At 44.5% G+C, this 14,182-nt stretch overlaps 1 protein-coding gene across 4 annotated transcripts in view; it reads left to right on the top strand.

The window, feature by feature from the left end:
• The window catches only part of CDHR1 (cadherin related family member 1), a 96,304-nt gene that overhangs the window by 63,006 nt on the left and 19,116 nt on the right, over nucleotides 1-14,182 (top strand). For 3 of the 4 annotated variants that reach the window (XR_002104829.1, XM_019555780.1, XM_019555778.1), the window contains one exon: nucleotides 491-745. Coding sequence is in view for 3 of the 4 variants with exons in the window: in XM_019555780.1 (XP_019411325.1) it covers nucleotides 491-745 (255 nt within the window). In the remaining variant the exon portion in view is untranslated. Of the gene's footprint in view, nucleotides 1-490; nucleotides 746-13,612; nucleotides 13,892-14,182 lie in introns of those variants that run through there. The other variant, XM_019555779.1, reaches the window with a different exon arrangement.

Consider the following 14,182-nt stretch of genomic DNA (forward strand, 5'->3'; position numbering starts at 1 on the left):
CTGGGATCCTATGAACCCAGCTGACTTCCTGCCCTTTGGGCAGGGGGCTGGACTCGATGATCTCCCGAGGTCCCTTCCAGCCCTGATGTCTATGACGATGATGTCTATGAAATTTTAAATTATTTCCCCGGTCTGTTTGCAGGAAGACTTGCAGTAAAATAGTCTAAGATGTCCACTGTTACAGAGTGATTGATTGTATTCCCATACATAATTACTTATTTGCACTTTTTTTCTCTTTTAATCTCGAACAGAAATTGTCTAGACTGAAAGCATTGCACTTTGGAATTTTTCTGTAGAAAAATTCAACATTGAGAGAGGGAGAAGGAGAAAATATTACTCTAAGATCACACAGCTATGTCTCAGTAGTCTCACAGCAAATGCTTTTCCTGCCCCTATAGTATGCTAATACTTGCTCAGAAACATTGACTACTCTGCTTTCAAGCAAAATCATAAGCCATAACACACTGTTTCCAATATTGCCCCCAAATAGGCTGTAGATCAAGATGCAGAAGAACCCAACAACATTGTGGACTACTCTATTATGCAAGCAGATCCAGCTAATGTATTTGACATAGACCAAAGCACTGGGGAGATAAAGCTGAAGTCATATATCAGATCCCTGGATATCATCCACAACATCACAAAGAACAAAGACTGTATATGGTCCCTGATAGTCCAAGCCAAAGACCGGGGTTCGCCTTCATTTAGCACTACTGCAGTATTGAAGATTGATATCACAGAGGAGGTAAGCTGATGTTGGAAAGAAATCGTCCACCTTGAAAGCTGTTTAGGTAGATTTTGTGCAATTTTCTAATTAACGGGATGTCATCAACAAAAGGTTTTCCCAAGCATCAGAGCCTGACATATGGATTCTTGGTAGGCCCACAGTTTAGAACCTTCCTAGAGCCCTATTGTATAACCAGATTCTGAGTGGAGAAGTTATAAAGGTAGGAGCAGGATGCACTTCTTATTTCTTATTCTGACTATGTACCTTTGAGAGCAAATTTCATTCTGGTTCCTAAAATTCCACATTGCCAATTAATAGAGTCAACAAGGAATTGGATCAAAAGTCTTTACTCAATGGTGAGAAGGTGGTGTTTGGAGAGGACTGGTCTGTAGGGAGGGAACAAATACTTTGACTAGCTACATTCTCCATTGTGACAGCATCGTGGTCAACTGGCTTCAGTAATCTTCACAAGTCTAGTGTGTATGAGAGAGAACAAGTGCATACTCAAGAGGGTAGAGAGCTTATACAACACTTACTTTTATCACACTTCACAGTGACAACTGGTGAGTGGTTGTGGATGCATGTTATTTAGGACTGTTGAGCTAATGCTGAGTCCAAGCCAACGCAGAGTTCCCAAGCTCCAGGAGCAGAGTGGAAACAGAAGTCAGAGCCAGACGGGGCTGGCTTGTGTATTCGATTCGAAAGGGCTTTCATACCAGGTACTACAAGGGTTATAATTTGGTCCCAAGGAATTGCAGTAGGAACTGCTTACCTAGGTATCTGTCTCAGTATGCAAGTACCATTTTTGCATGCACTAGTGCTCTTTTGTATGCACAGGCAGGGGGAACATGAGGTGGTGCACGTGGATACACGTACACCCCCTGTGTGTGGCGGCGGTGCCTCTGGGCAGTCCCCGATCACCCCTGGCCGCTGCTGATCCTGCCAGTGGTTCCTGTAGGTGGTCACTGACCCAGCATCTGCAGGAACTCCCCACCCCCTGCCACTGGGCTCCTGCCATTGCAGCTGGGCTTCCGCTTTTGCCTCCACACTCCCACTGCCACCAGCTCAGCTGTGCCACCACAGCCGCCAGGAGCACGCACTCTTCATGTACACAAGCCTAGGTTTTTGGAGCAGAATGAGCCAAAAGAGATTTTGCTGGTATAAAATAAGCACGCTCACTTTAGAAAGTTTGTCTTAACCTTAACTTCTAAAAGGATCTTGCTTCTGAAACACTGGTGGTTCAATGACCAACATGCAGTGCTTCTAAGTCAATGGTAGCTTTATATAACGCACACCAAAGACTAGAGGCAACTATTCATTAAGGGCATCCTTTATTCCAACAGCTAAATAAGATCATAATAACCTATTACCAGATTTTTCCAAGTAGGACATAGTTGTAATTCATGAAACGATGCCTTTCATGAATCAAAATAGATGGTAAAAATACCATGCTACAGCTACTGCAGGCAATCACAACTCTCTCACCTATATCTTGGTTTTATCTATCTGTTCATAAGCTACACATAGACAGGCACACAACGGTGAGGATATCTATCACCAGAGAAGATTTCACCACCACTGGGTAGTGCTTAGCTTTGACATTAGATTTCTACAGAAAAGCAAAGTGAAAGAGCCTGCCACTTCTAGCTCTCCCTGCTCTCCTTAGGAATGGTTGATGAGTTGCCACCCTGAGGGGACTGACTAAGTACCAGGCTTCAGTGAGGTGACTGTCTACCTGGATATTAACATAGACCACTGATGAGCAGGGATTAGAAAAAAGGAGTGTATGAAAATATGAGCAGTCAAGTTCTCACCTGTTTATTTCCAGTGCTTAAGGAGAACAAGTTCCCATCTCTTTCTCCCTCTGTCCCCTTGGGGAACTTGCTTCCCCAGAAACCCACTTCTTCTGCATGTTCTCTGGCTGCTGATCTAAAGGCTCATTGGGACTATAAAGTGGGAACAGCAGGAAAAGCTAATGTTTTGCTGAAAAGTAGCCCCATCTCCTAAGGATAAGAGAATGGAGTGCCCCTTTCCTGCATCCTTCCTTCTTCAAGAGAAGTCTGGCCCCTAGCTAGTTCTCCATTAGAAAGGGAAAGAGGGAGTCCTGCCTCCAGTGTTCCCCTCTCCAGAGAGAGTCCATAGGTGAACAGATTAGGTAGTCTCTCCACTCTTGGTACTCCCTAGGGTAGGTATGTGGATGCAGAAGAGGTGGTGAAGGCAGTTAGAAAAACAAGGGCTCTTCCCCTAGGCAGTTCTGAATCCTGCACATGCACTTACACATTCACTTGTTTGATTGTCTATAAACCTGCTTTGAGACATAGACTCCTCATCCTTCACCTTCCCTTTCCCTTTATTGGTAGGTACACTACAAAGGCTGAAGTGCCATTCCTCCACATGGTATCAGCAATCATGATCATACATTAAGAACTGAGGAACTCCTCCTCCTAATTTGATCCACTTAAATGACAGCCAACTAGCAAATGGAGAATGCTGAATTTCATCTATTTCCAAGACCATCTCCAAGTAAAATCAGCCTCAGTGTTCTGTCCCTCAAGTGCTGCCTTTGTGGACTTTTAGTCCATTATATTAGAACTAAAAGCAGCATACATCAAGGGGTATTCACCAAGAGGCGAACAGTTGGGGAAAAAACAGACATAATGGTCACAAGCTCCTAGAAGACTGTTTCAGACTCAAGGTTAGGAAAAACTTCTTCACAGCTAGGGTGTCCAGACCATGAAATAAGCTCCCTCCAGAGCGGGGGTAATTGCCTATCCTGGAAAGCGTCAAATGGAGACTGGATGGTCACCTTGCTGGATGGTCACCTGACCCCAGTTGGTGCAGGGGGCTGGACTTGATGACCTTTCGGGTTCCCTTTCAGCCTCACAATCTATGAATATTCTACTGTCTAATTATCCCACATAGTTGCCTTACATAAAAATTTTTACGCAGTGCTCAACCACATTTTATATCATTACTTTAAAAATATGCTCCCAGTTCCACCTTACCTCTGAGAGATATTCAGTCTTCAGGTACACAAATCTTTTTCGTGGGTTGTGATGAAAGAGAGAGTTCTCAAAATCTATTTATGGCCAATGTTCTTAATCACTTTTCTGTCCCTGAAAGAGTCCATCTTATCCACCATCCTTTTGCTTTCACTCATATCTTGTGGAAGATGTTGACATAATCTAAAAATCTATTCCAATACAACACAATCTTAACCAACAGTACCTGAAGGAAACAGTCCTTTCTAAAGCTTATGGGTACATAGTCACTTAAAGCCTATGTTTTTGCGTACATCATCTTTTCTTTGTTCACTCTAAGTGCACCATATCTTTTAGTTATAAGGCTGCATGTTGGGTGATTTTTTTATTAGTACTTATGGATAAAGGGCTTTTTTGACAGCATAACTAGAGGTTTCCTGCAGTGTTAATCACACTGAGTAATTAAGGAGGCATATTTTTCTGATTAACATTTACTATTACAATTAGTGCAAGACTGTACCCTTCGAGATAGAAGCCTGGCAGCTAAGTTCAGCAGTATAATACATCAAAAAGACCTTTTACTCCTGGAATAATACAGAGATAAAATTTTCCAGAGGCTGTTTAATTTAATGGAGTCTGTTTTTATGGAAATTAGTATTGATTGCTCCTGACACTTTTCTTAATCTCCTGTCCTTGCTGAACAGAATAAGAAACAGATGCTGTAGAAACCACTATTTTCTTCATGTTCAAAGGCCCTGTTTAAAATGTATTCCCCAGAGTCAACTTTTTCAAACATAGCTGTTTAAAGCTAGGCACCTGTGCCCCGTATCTTTTCAGCTGTTCCATTGGTGGACACCTGTGCCACCCATTATTGTCCCAAGGGGTTCTACAAAGATATGGGAGTACCTTTCACACATAGGATTGAGGCTTATGCATGCCAAGGCATGTAAAGTTAGTGCTATCTTTTAAGAAATTAAAAGGTTAGGCTGTTTATTTAGACCTGCCTATAAATATTGGTGATGCCTCATTTTAGGCACTCATATTTGAAAGCTTCAGCCTAAATCATTTATTTTATATACAAACTGAGATAAAAATGATAAACTAAATTGGATATTCTCCGCAACTCTGAGTCCATTTCCATGAGTGTTAGGGTAGGTGAGGGACACCAGAGAGTTTTATCTACTATCTTAGAGTCCAGTTATTACTTTCCAAGTGTTTATGCTGTTCCCTTGCAAGAATGTGTGACAACACATTCAGAGGAAAGCAGCTTGCAGTGGTGATTCAGATGGTAACTCATGTGATTTAAAAACAAGAATTATGCCTCAGAAAGACCTCACATAAAATGAGACTGCTGCTCCTTGGGGGAAAAAAGTCTGAGTTGCCCATAAACTTGCAGACATCCACATCATACCCAACCCCTAGGTACAAAGATGTAGTGCATTTTCAACAATACTGTACACAAACTAAGAAGTAGCTGAATCTCTAATCCAAATGGAATCAGAGGACCCTTGAAACTCTCCAGATTGAATCAGAACCCTCCAAATAAATCTGGAGAGACTCAGAAAGCTTCAGAGATTCTGACATAGGGACAGCTTTAAATGTTTTTCCTACATACCTGTGGGTAGCAGGGGCTCATGAATGCTGCAATACTGGGATGCATGGAGTGTCCCACAGAAGCACAGGGGGCTCCCCAGCATGCTCAGCAGCAGGCTCAGAAGTGGACCAGAAGCACTTTTGCTTCACTTCTGGGTCTGGTGGGGATCACGCTGGGGGGTTCCCCCTGTACCCTCCTAGCTCAGTGAGTAGTGCCTCCTGGGTTTGGGCAGGACCTAGGGTCCCTCTGTGACCGATCGCCAAGCTGGGAGTGTGTGGAGGGGGCCCCCAGCATGCTCCCTAGCTGACCCAGACTTCTGGTCCACTTCTGGGTTTGCCACCAAGGACATGGAGGGCTCCCACACACTCCTGTGGGATGCTCCATGCACCCCAGTCTTGCAGCGATCACGAGCCGTGCCTGCTACTTTAAGGTATGTAGAAAAAACATTTAAAGCTGTGTCTATGTCTGAATTTCTGATTCCCTGAATCAGCATTGAATCTTCAGATTCAAATTCAGCTGAATCGAATCAGGGACAGTGACCCGAATCAACAAACTGAATCACTGTCCCTGATTCAGGCTGAATCCAAATCGAATAGGGCCCACTTTACCACAGTAGTTATATTCATTGCAGAAGTATGTCCTTACCATACTCATTTTTCATATATGCCCTTTGAAACAGTTAGTCCCAATTTTCAGACAATGTAACTATTCAAATAAGTCCTGCTGAAGAGCACCCTTTCTACTTAGCATTACATTGAGCTTGGAAGTAAAGCTTGTGAAAGCAGCTTCAAAGGCATGCACTGGCAACTCAGCCCATTTAGATGGGCTCTAGTGCCACCTATCTCTCACCAAAATCAGTGATAACTAGGGACTTAAATGCCTTTATACATCTGGGTCTTAATTGTAGAGGATTTTTCAGCCATAAAATCTATGCCACTCTGCAGAATATTTGGATAGCACAAGAATCATCAGCACATAAAGTATTAGGCAAAGGAGGGAAATAGCTAAAGGCAGTGTAAAAGAAAAATGCTCCTGGTTAATGCTTTCAGTGGGAGCCTTGTTTTAGGCTTGGACTTTCCATTTTTCAAAATTGTTATGAGCAATTTGGCTATCTTGAAATCTTGAGCATGTTTTATCAGCCCTATGATTATATTCACATGTCTTTCTTGGCTAGTTCTTATGTAACTGTGAAGATCAGTGCAGTAAACATCAAGGCATCATCACTCATGAAAAAATCGCTGTTTTAACTCTTCATTGAATAGTGCATTCAAATAAAATCACAGAAAAGTAGGGCTGGAAGGGACCTCAAAAGGTCACTATCTTGTCCAACCCCCTTTTCAAGACAGGACCATCCCTGTCTAAACTATTCAAGTGTCTGTCTAACCAGTTATTAAAAGCCTCAGGAACAAACCCTCACACACAACTAATAGGCATAATGCCCAAAGCATTAAAACACCTTTAACTTGCCACAGAGAAGGGAAATCAGGGTATTTCCAGTGTTCTGCCACTGCACCACTGCATGGACAGGAACTAGTTTGTTAAAATATATTTGTGAGATCCAAGGAAGAGGACTATGCCTCCACTACAAAGGAAGGCAAAAATCTCCACTGTCCATGCCAGTCTGACCATGGATGTTGCAGTTTATCTGACCATGAATGGAAGAGAAAGTCAGGGCCCTCTGGGTTTTCTAAGTCCCAGTAGAAGCATGAACACAACCCAGTCAAAATCCCCATCTTTGGCTGTGTCCCATCCCAAATGCTTCTGAGGAAAGCAAGGAGACCCCAGACATCAGAAGAAATCAGCAAGAAACCTGACTTCCTAGCCCCACAAATCAATAATATTTCCATCTCTATTTCTATATTGATAAGCAAAACATTAAAAAAATCTAACTAATATAATAATTTGAGAGTGTTTCATATCTAAGAGATAATAACTACTAGGGCTGTGTGAAACTTCAGCAGCCATTTCGTTCGGGAGGTGTTTCAGCCTGTTTCAGTGCCCAAAACACCAAATCCAAATCAAAACAAAAGACTCCAAAACATCTCCAAAATGAAACAGAACCATTCAAAACACTTCAGAATGTTTTGGAATGTTTCAGAAGCAAGCTTGTGGGGAAACAGAAACTCAGAAGAGGTGGGGAAGGACTGCTCTGATACTGGCATCTGTAGCTGGCCAGTGTCTGCGATCTGTCCCTGAGGTCCCTTCCAATCCCAGGGCTGTGGGGGAGGGATGGAGAAAGAACATATAAGGCTGTTTGTGAACACCTCTCTGCCTTTTGTGAGATCTGTCACTTGCAGCATGAGCAGCAAAGCACAGGATCTGAAGGAGTCCAGGCTGTTAACAGCAGGTAGTTTGTTGCTACCAAGCCAGCTGTTAGCCAATCCTTTCTTACATACCCTTTCCTACCATCCCTATTGTTAATCCCTTTCAAATACTTCTTCTCCAAAAATCCTCTTATTTATTCTTGTTGGGTTTTTTCACCGAAAACAAAAAGAAACCTGTGTTTTGCCTGGCAGTGTCTCATCACTGTGCAGGAAAACACTACACATATACACACACTGACACACATTTTTCAGCGCACCAAACATGAAGTGTGCTGGAAAGACAGGTGCCTGGTCTTTTGGCAGGGTGGGCAGTGGGGCCAGATGGAGAGCTGCAAGCTCCTCTCCCCCACCAAACATAGATGCACCCTCTTCCCTAGCAGCCATGAGGCTTCTGCTGCTAGAGGGAGCAAACCATCATAACAAGCACCAGCATGATAGTCTCCTCCACCCCAATTTAAGTTTCCAGCTTGAGCCTCCCAGTGCCAGAGGAGCTGGAACTGGAACCAGGGGAACTCAGTGCCAAAGCCAGGGAAATTCTGGGGAAGGAGGTGGAATTTGAGTTTCTGCTCCACACCCTTCAAAGTTCCCCTAGAACCAGGTCTCCTTCTCTGGAAGGCACTGTGGAGGAGGTTGTAGGGCAGGTGGCTCAGCTTCCACTGTTGTTGTGCCTCTGCCTGCTGAGGAGGGGGATAAGGCAGGATCCACACCTGCACCCCAGAAGAAAGGGGGTAGTGTAGTGTGAGATCATTGTGAGGTGGCAGATGATCCCACTTACGCTATCTGTCTGCACTGTCAATGCAAGACCAGCTGGGGCAAGGAGGTGAAACACTTCAGCATCACAGGGATGCTGATGCATCTCAGGAGGCACCGCCCCCTTCCCCTTGTTCCTCCTCACCTGGAATGGGGCACATTCCAAAGATGAGCCAGGTCACCCAGAGCACTGGGAAGATGCTAGCTTTGGATGGCCAGCCCTTCTCCTTTGTTAAGTGGCCAGGGTTCAGTTGGCTGATGGCGCTCATGCCACATCATACCACATGCCCACATGTATCACCTTCAGCAGGACAGTGGTGCCCTCTCTGTATGAGGCATGCAGGGAGTACTTGAGGGAAGAGCTGTGCAAGACAGGTCCACAGGTGGCCTTACACTTCACCTCGGACATCTGGAACAGCTGGGGTGGAGATCATGCCTACCTCTCCCTCACAGGGCACTGGTGCCATCAGTTAGACTATCAGTGGGCTCTCCTTCAGGCCCATGGATGAGTCCTGCATGGCGATGGAGATCATGGGGGCCATGAACCGCATGGGGCAGGGATGGCTCATTGGGCAGTGTGAGCTCACCCACAGATTCATGGTCACAAACAACAGGGCGGATATGGTCAAGGCAGTCCAGGATGCCAACTTTGTTGGCATCCGCTGTGTGGCACACAAGTTCTACCTTATAATTAGGGATGCCTTGGAAAGAGACAGAGCTCCTGGTGAGGGCGCCATCACAACCACCAAGCTCATTTCAAAATGCAGGAAGGTGGCAGGCTACTTCCACTGCAGCATCAAGTGCAGCAAGATGCTGTGGAGAAACAGGCAGAGCTGAGCATCCCACAGCACAAAATCATGCAGGATGTGGAGACTCAGTGAAACTCCTCATACCTGATGCTCAAAACACTGGACAAGCAACAGAAGGCCATCCATGCAATGGCCTTGCCTGGGGAGATTGGGATCAGCAGCCCCTTAACAGAGTTGAGTGGGCTATCATCTCCCAGATTTTGGTGGTCCTCAAGCCATTCCTCAAGGCCACCGAGAGCCTCAGCACTGGCAATGCCCTCCTTATCCAGGTGATCCCCATAGTGAGGGAGCTTCAGAACCAAACGGAGAAATTCCGGGGGATCGATGATCCTGGCTGGGGCAAGCTGCTTTCACCAGAGGTGCAGGCACTGGTGAAGCAGCTGAAGGAGGGCATCAAGAAATGGCTGGATCTGTTGTGGCCCAGTATGGTCCATGTGCTGGAGGCCATGTGCAACCTGAGGGTGAAGGGGAGTGTGTATGCCAGCAAAACACTGGGTCACTGGACAGAGGTGCTGGTAAACAGTCAGGGAGGCAGAAGGGCAGAGGCAGTGGGATGTGGAAGAGGAAGAACCATTGTCCCGTGCCATCATTCCATCCACCAGCCAGTCTCCTCCACCACACATGCTGCCAGTGTGGGCCAAGGGCATGGCTTCCATGTTGGGGTCCAGAGGCACCAGATCCCAGCATCAGGCAGGTAGCATCGAGGCCTCAGTGGCAACCCATCTCACTGAAGACGTGGAGCCGCTGCTCTGTGACCCCTTGGCCTACTGGGCAAGCCACAGCCAGATATGGCAGGATCTGGCCACGGTTGCCCAGGAACACCAGCCCTGTCCACCAACCAGTGTTCCAAGTGAGAGGGTATTCAGCATTGCTGGGGATGTTGTGACACCCTACTGCACCTCCTTGGATCCTGGTTTGATGGAGCAGCTGGTGTTCCTCAAGGTGAATCTCCTGCTGCTGGGCTTCCCCAAGCTCCACATGCAGACAGAGTGTGTGCCACCCTCCTCACTCCATCCACACCTGTTTCCTTTTATTATTATTTTTTAAACCATTTAATGCCCCGCTCTCAGAGCTGGGGCGGTGGTGCTGCATAGAGCATTGGTCTCTGTCTGGCCAACAGACAGGCCCAGCAGTCATCATCGGTGGAGCTAGATTGAGTCCCGGCCCCAGCATGAATCAGCTGAGGGTACCTCTAATGTCTTTTGTTTGACCAACTGAATAGTTGGAGAAATATATCTTAGCAAAAAACCCTTCTTCAGGCTGAGGAAGCATCTCAGCTCAGTGTTGTGTGCTTTTCCTGGATGGAATAAATAGTGAATAAGCCAGAGGCTGCTATGCATGCAAGAAAGCCAGTCAGTAAAAATGTAAATTGAAGTGTCAGGGGTGAGGGACAGGCTGGGGGGTGGAGGGACAGGTAAAAGTGGAGAGGTACCTGGGGAGTCAGATGTCAGGCAGGTTATAGTGTGTTATAAATCCAATATCCATATTGAGTTCATGAGTTTCTGTATCTAGGAGGTTGATGAAGTGAAGTTCATAGGCTCGTCTGTGAAAAGTGGCTTGTAAATTCCCTTTAAGGATCATGCATTAGAGACTGGAGACAGAGTGGCTTTCTTGTGAGAAATGTGCTCCGACAGGTAGTTGGGTATTCTTGTCTGTAATAGATTTCTGGTGTTCATTCACTGAGCCGGATTTTCCATCAGGGCATTTGGCGCATTGCATGAGATATATAAATTCTGGAGGTGCAGCTGTAAGATCCAGGAGTGGTAATGGTTCTGCTGTGGGGTGTAGTGATTGTGGGGATACTAGAGATATGTTGGCAGGTTTTGCATTTCTTGTCATGGTATGGTCTGGATCCACTCAGTATGTTTTGGGATGTAGGAAGTTTGCTTCTGGTGATGAGGTTAGCGACGTTCAGCGCTTGTTTAAATTTAAAAACCACTTTTCACAGACGAGCCTATGAACTTCACTTCATCAACCTCCGAGATACAGAAACTCATGGACTCAATATGGACATTGGCTTTATGACATATTATAACCTGCCTGACATCTGACTCCGCAAGTACCTCTCCACTTTGACCTGCCACATCCTCCTCCCCCCATCCCCTAGCCTGTCCCTCACCCCCTGACACCTCAATTTACACTTTCACTGACTGGCTTTCTTGCATGCATGGCAGCCTCTGGCTTCTTCACTATTCATTCCATTTAAGAAAAGCAAACACAACACCAACTGCAGATGCTTCCTCAGCCTGACGAAGGGTTTTTTGCTAAGTTATATTTCACCAACTATTCAGTTAGTCTAATAAAAGATATCAGAGGTACCCTCAACTGATTCATGCTGGAGCCAGGACCCAGTCAAGCTCCATGAATGATGATTGCTGGGCCTGTCTGTTGACCGGAGACCAACTCTCTGTGCAGCACCCACAGCACCAGGTCAAGCCTGTATGTTGCACTCTGCACATGCAGGCCCCAGAGTTTGCTGTGCACACAGTATGTAAGACCAGCATAGGACATGCTTGGCCCTCACTGCATAGGCTAGACCCAGCATTGAAGGTAACAGTCTGGGAGTCAGTATGGGGCACTACATGCAACCTGTGCCCCAGGACCCCTCTGCCATATGCAGTGGTCAGGTCCAGCCCACCAGCCATAGGGAGTGAATACTCCATGCCAACCCCATGTGCCACAGGCACAGCAAGCCCTGCCAGAACAACCCTGAATCTTGGCTTCAGCAATGTCCAGGCAGGACCAGTCCCAGAACCAGCATGCAGGGCTGGTCCAGCAGGATGCTGCATACAGCATGCCCCCCAGACTGACCCCCTGTGCTGCATGCAGGGCACTCAGTGCTGGGTCCAGCCTGAGAGGATATAAGTTTGATGCCCCTGACCTAAGTAGTACAACAAAAGCACACAACACTGAGCACACAAATCATCTGAGATGGTTTCATTGCAGTGGATTTTATGAATGTCATCTCATTTATAAAAGGTGCATTTTTCCCTATACAAGGTGACAAAATGCATAGTCTTTTTGAATAATTAGAAAAAAATCATAGTCTGATATGCATATACAAATTTAAGCCATATAACATTTCTAACAAATACCTGGTAAATAAAATATTTTCCAGTATAGGCTGATTCTGATTAAGACACTAAAGTTATTAGTTTTGGCATAAAACAACTGCCTCTAAATGCTTGGAACAAGCCCAAAGGTCAGTGAGCTAGGAGAGGGTTTAAAGAAGCAAAGTGGTGATGCTGCCAATCTGTACCCAGGGTTGTACTGCTATTACACCTTCAAGTTGTGCTCCATTGAAACATCTCTGCTCTGACAAAACAGAAAGAGCCTGGTGGTGTCTAATCCTATTTATTCATGACTTTCATACAATGTAGCTAGTCAAATAATTACTTACTGTTATATAGCACCCTCTAAAATATATGTCATTTTTCCAACCCTTTGTTTGTCTTACACTATCCAGCCTTCATTGCCATTCCACAAAATAGATTTTGACAAACACTCATAATAAATGGACTTATTTCAAGACATGTACTTCTTCCCAAGGTTTTATCTGACATTTAATTCATCAGACTTTCACATAAAATTACGTAACTGGAGAGGTGTAGAAGTTTTCTCATCTGAGTAGAGTTAAGTGCATAGCACTCATTGAATACAGAGATGGACCTGATTAGCAAAGTTTAGACCTCAGTCCAAACTTCAGTTTTAGGGTGTTTATATCTAAGATGCTAGCTCAGCTGCATCTCCATTTTAATGATGTAAACACTGGATTTGGTGCCTTGTTTATCATGGTGAATTTTGACCCTTATAGAAGGACATTGATGCCATTCTTTTGCCAATTTTCTCAGCCACTAGGATACATTCAGGTTGTGAGAATACCAGTCTGGGATAATGATGCTTGGGGTGTGTGAATGTGAAGCACACCATGGTAACAGAAGAGAGCATCCCCACACTTCAATATGCCTTATAACAAACAAGTCCCCATTGAACAACCTCATTTTCCTGCATGCCACATTGTAATAACTACTCGCTATTACAGTGATTCCAAAACCTAATTTAGATAGCCTTTCCCAAAGAGCATGATCCAGGTGAGAGAAGATTTATAAATAAACATTCCTCAGTTGCTAACCTAACCATAGATTTTTTCCATGGCATGCAGGGACTAATATTAATTACTTCTTGATTACTAATGTCATCAATAATGTCATTTATACCTAGCCCCTACAGTAGGATGTCTCATTTGTTATTCATTCTGGTTTCCAGGTTTAGTTTTACTTTATGACATACTCCTTTATCTCCCATGCCTAATGAAAATGTCCCTCCTTTTACATGTTTGTGGTATCACATGCCTGCATAGTACCCTAGCCTTTTTGGAATATAAAGGTGTATGAGTTGACCAGTTCTTTTATTTTTGACATTTCCAGATGAAGTCAAGGGTAAAATCCTATATTTTAGGCCTCAAGCAGCATCCATGGACAATATTTGGGATTTTCATGAGTGGCGTCCTATCCACCATTTCTGTAACAATGGTGATCTCTACCATCATATACTGGAAAAATCTTAAAAGATCCAGACTGCATCCACAGGGGAAAATCAGAAAAATCATACGGGGACCTCCAAGGAGCTCAATATGCTAAGCTGCAAAATGAACTGTTAATTCATTTGTCCTTAATATGCCACCTGTAGCGTATGTTATCTTTAAAAAAAAAACAACCCCCCCAAAAATAGATCTTTTGGTCTATTCAGATCCCCTACTTCAAAGAGTTTTGTTATGTCTGTAAAAGAGTACTAGAAAACAAAATGTAACAGGCCTGTTTGTTAGATGTTTATTTTGCATGTGGCAATATTTTTTTAAAAGATGCCTCAAAATATCTGTAATGCCATATTCAATAACTCAAATGATCTGTAAACCTGAAACTCATCTCAAAAAATCATTTCCCACCAGCAGAATTCAACTGCATTATACTTTGGAAATTGCTTCTAAAATAGAGTGT

The sequence above is a fragment of the Crocodylus porosus genome, unplaced genomic scaffold, assembly GCF_001723895.1.
Source record: "Crocodylus porosus isolate Cpor-Errol unplaced genomic scaffold, CroPor_comp1, whole genome shotgun sequence".
Lineage (NCBI taxonomy): Eukaryota > Metazoa > Chordata > Crocodylia > Crocodylidae > Crocodylus > Crocodylus porosus.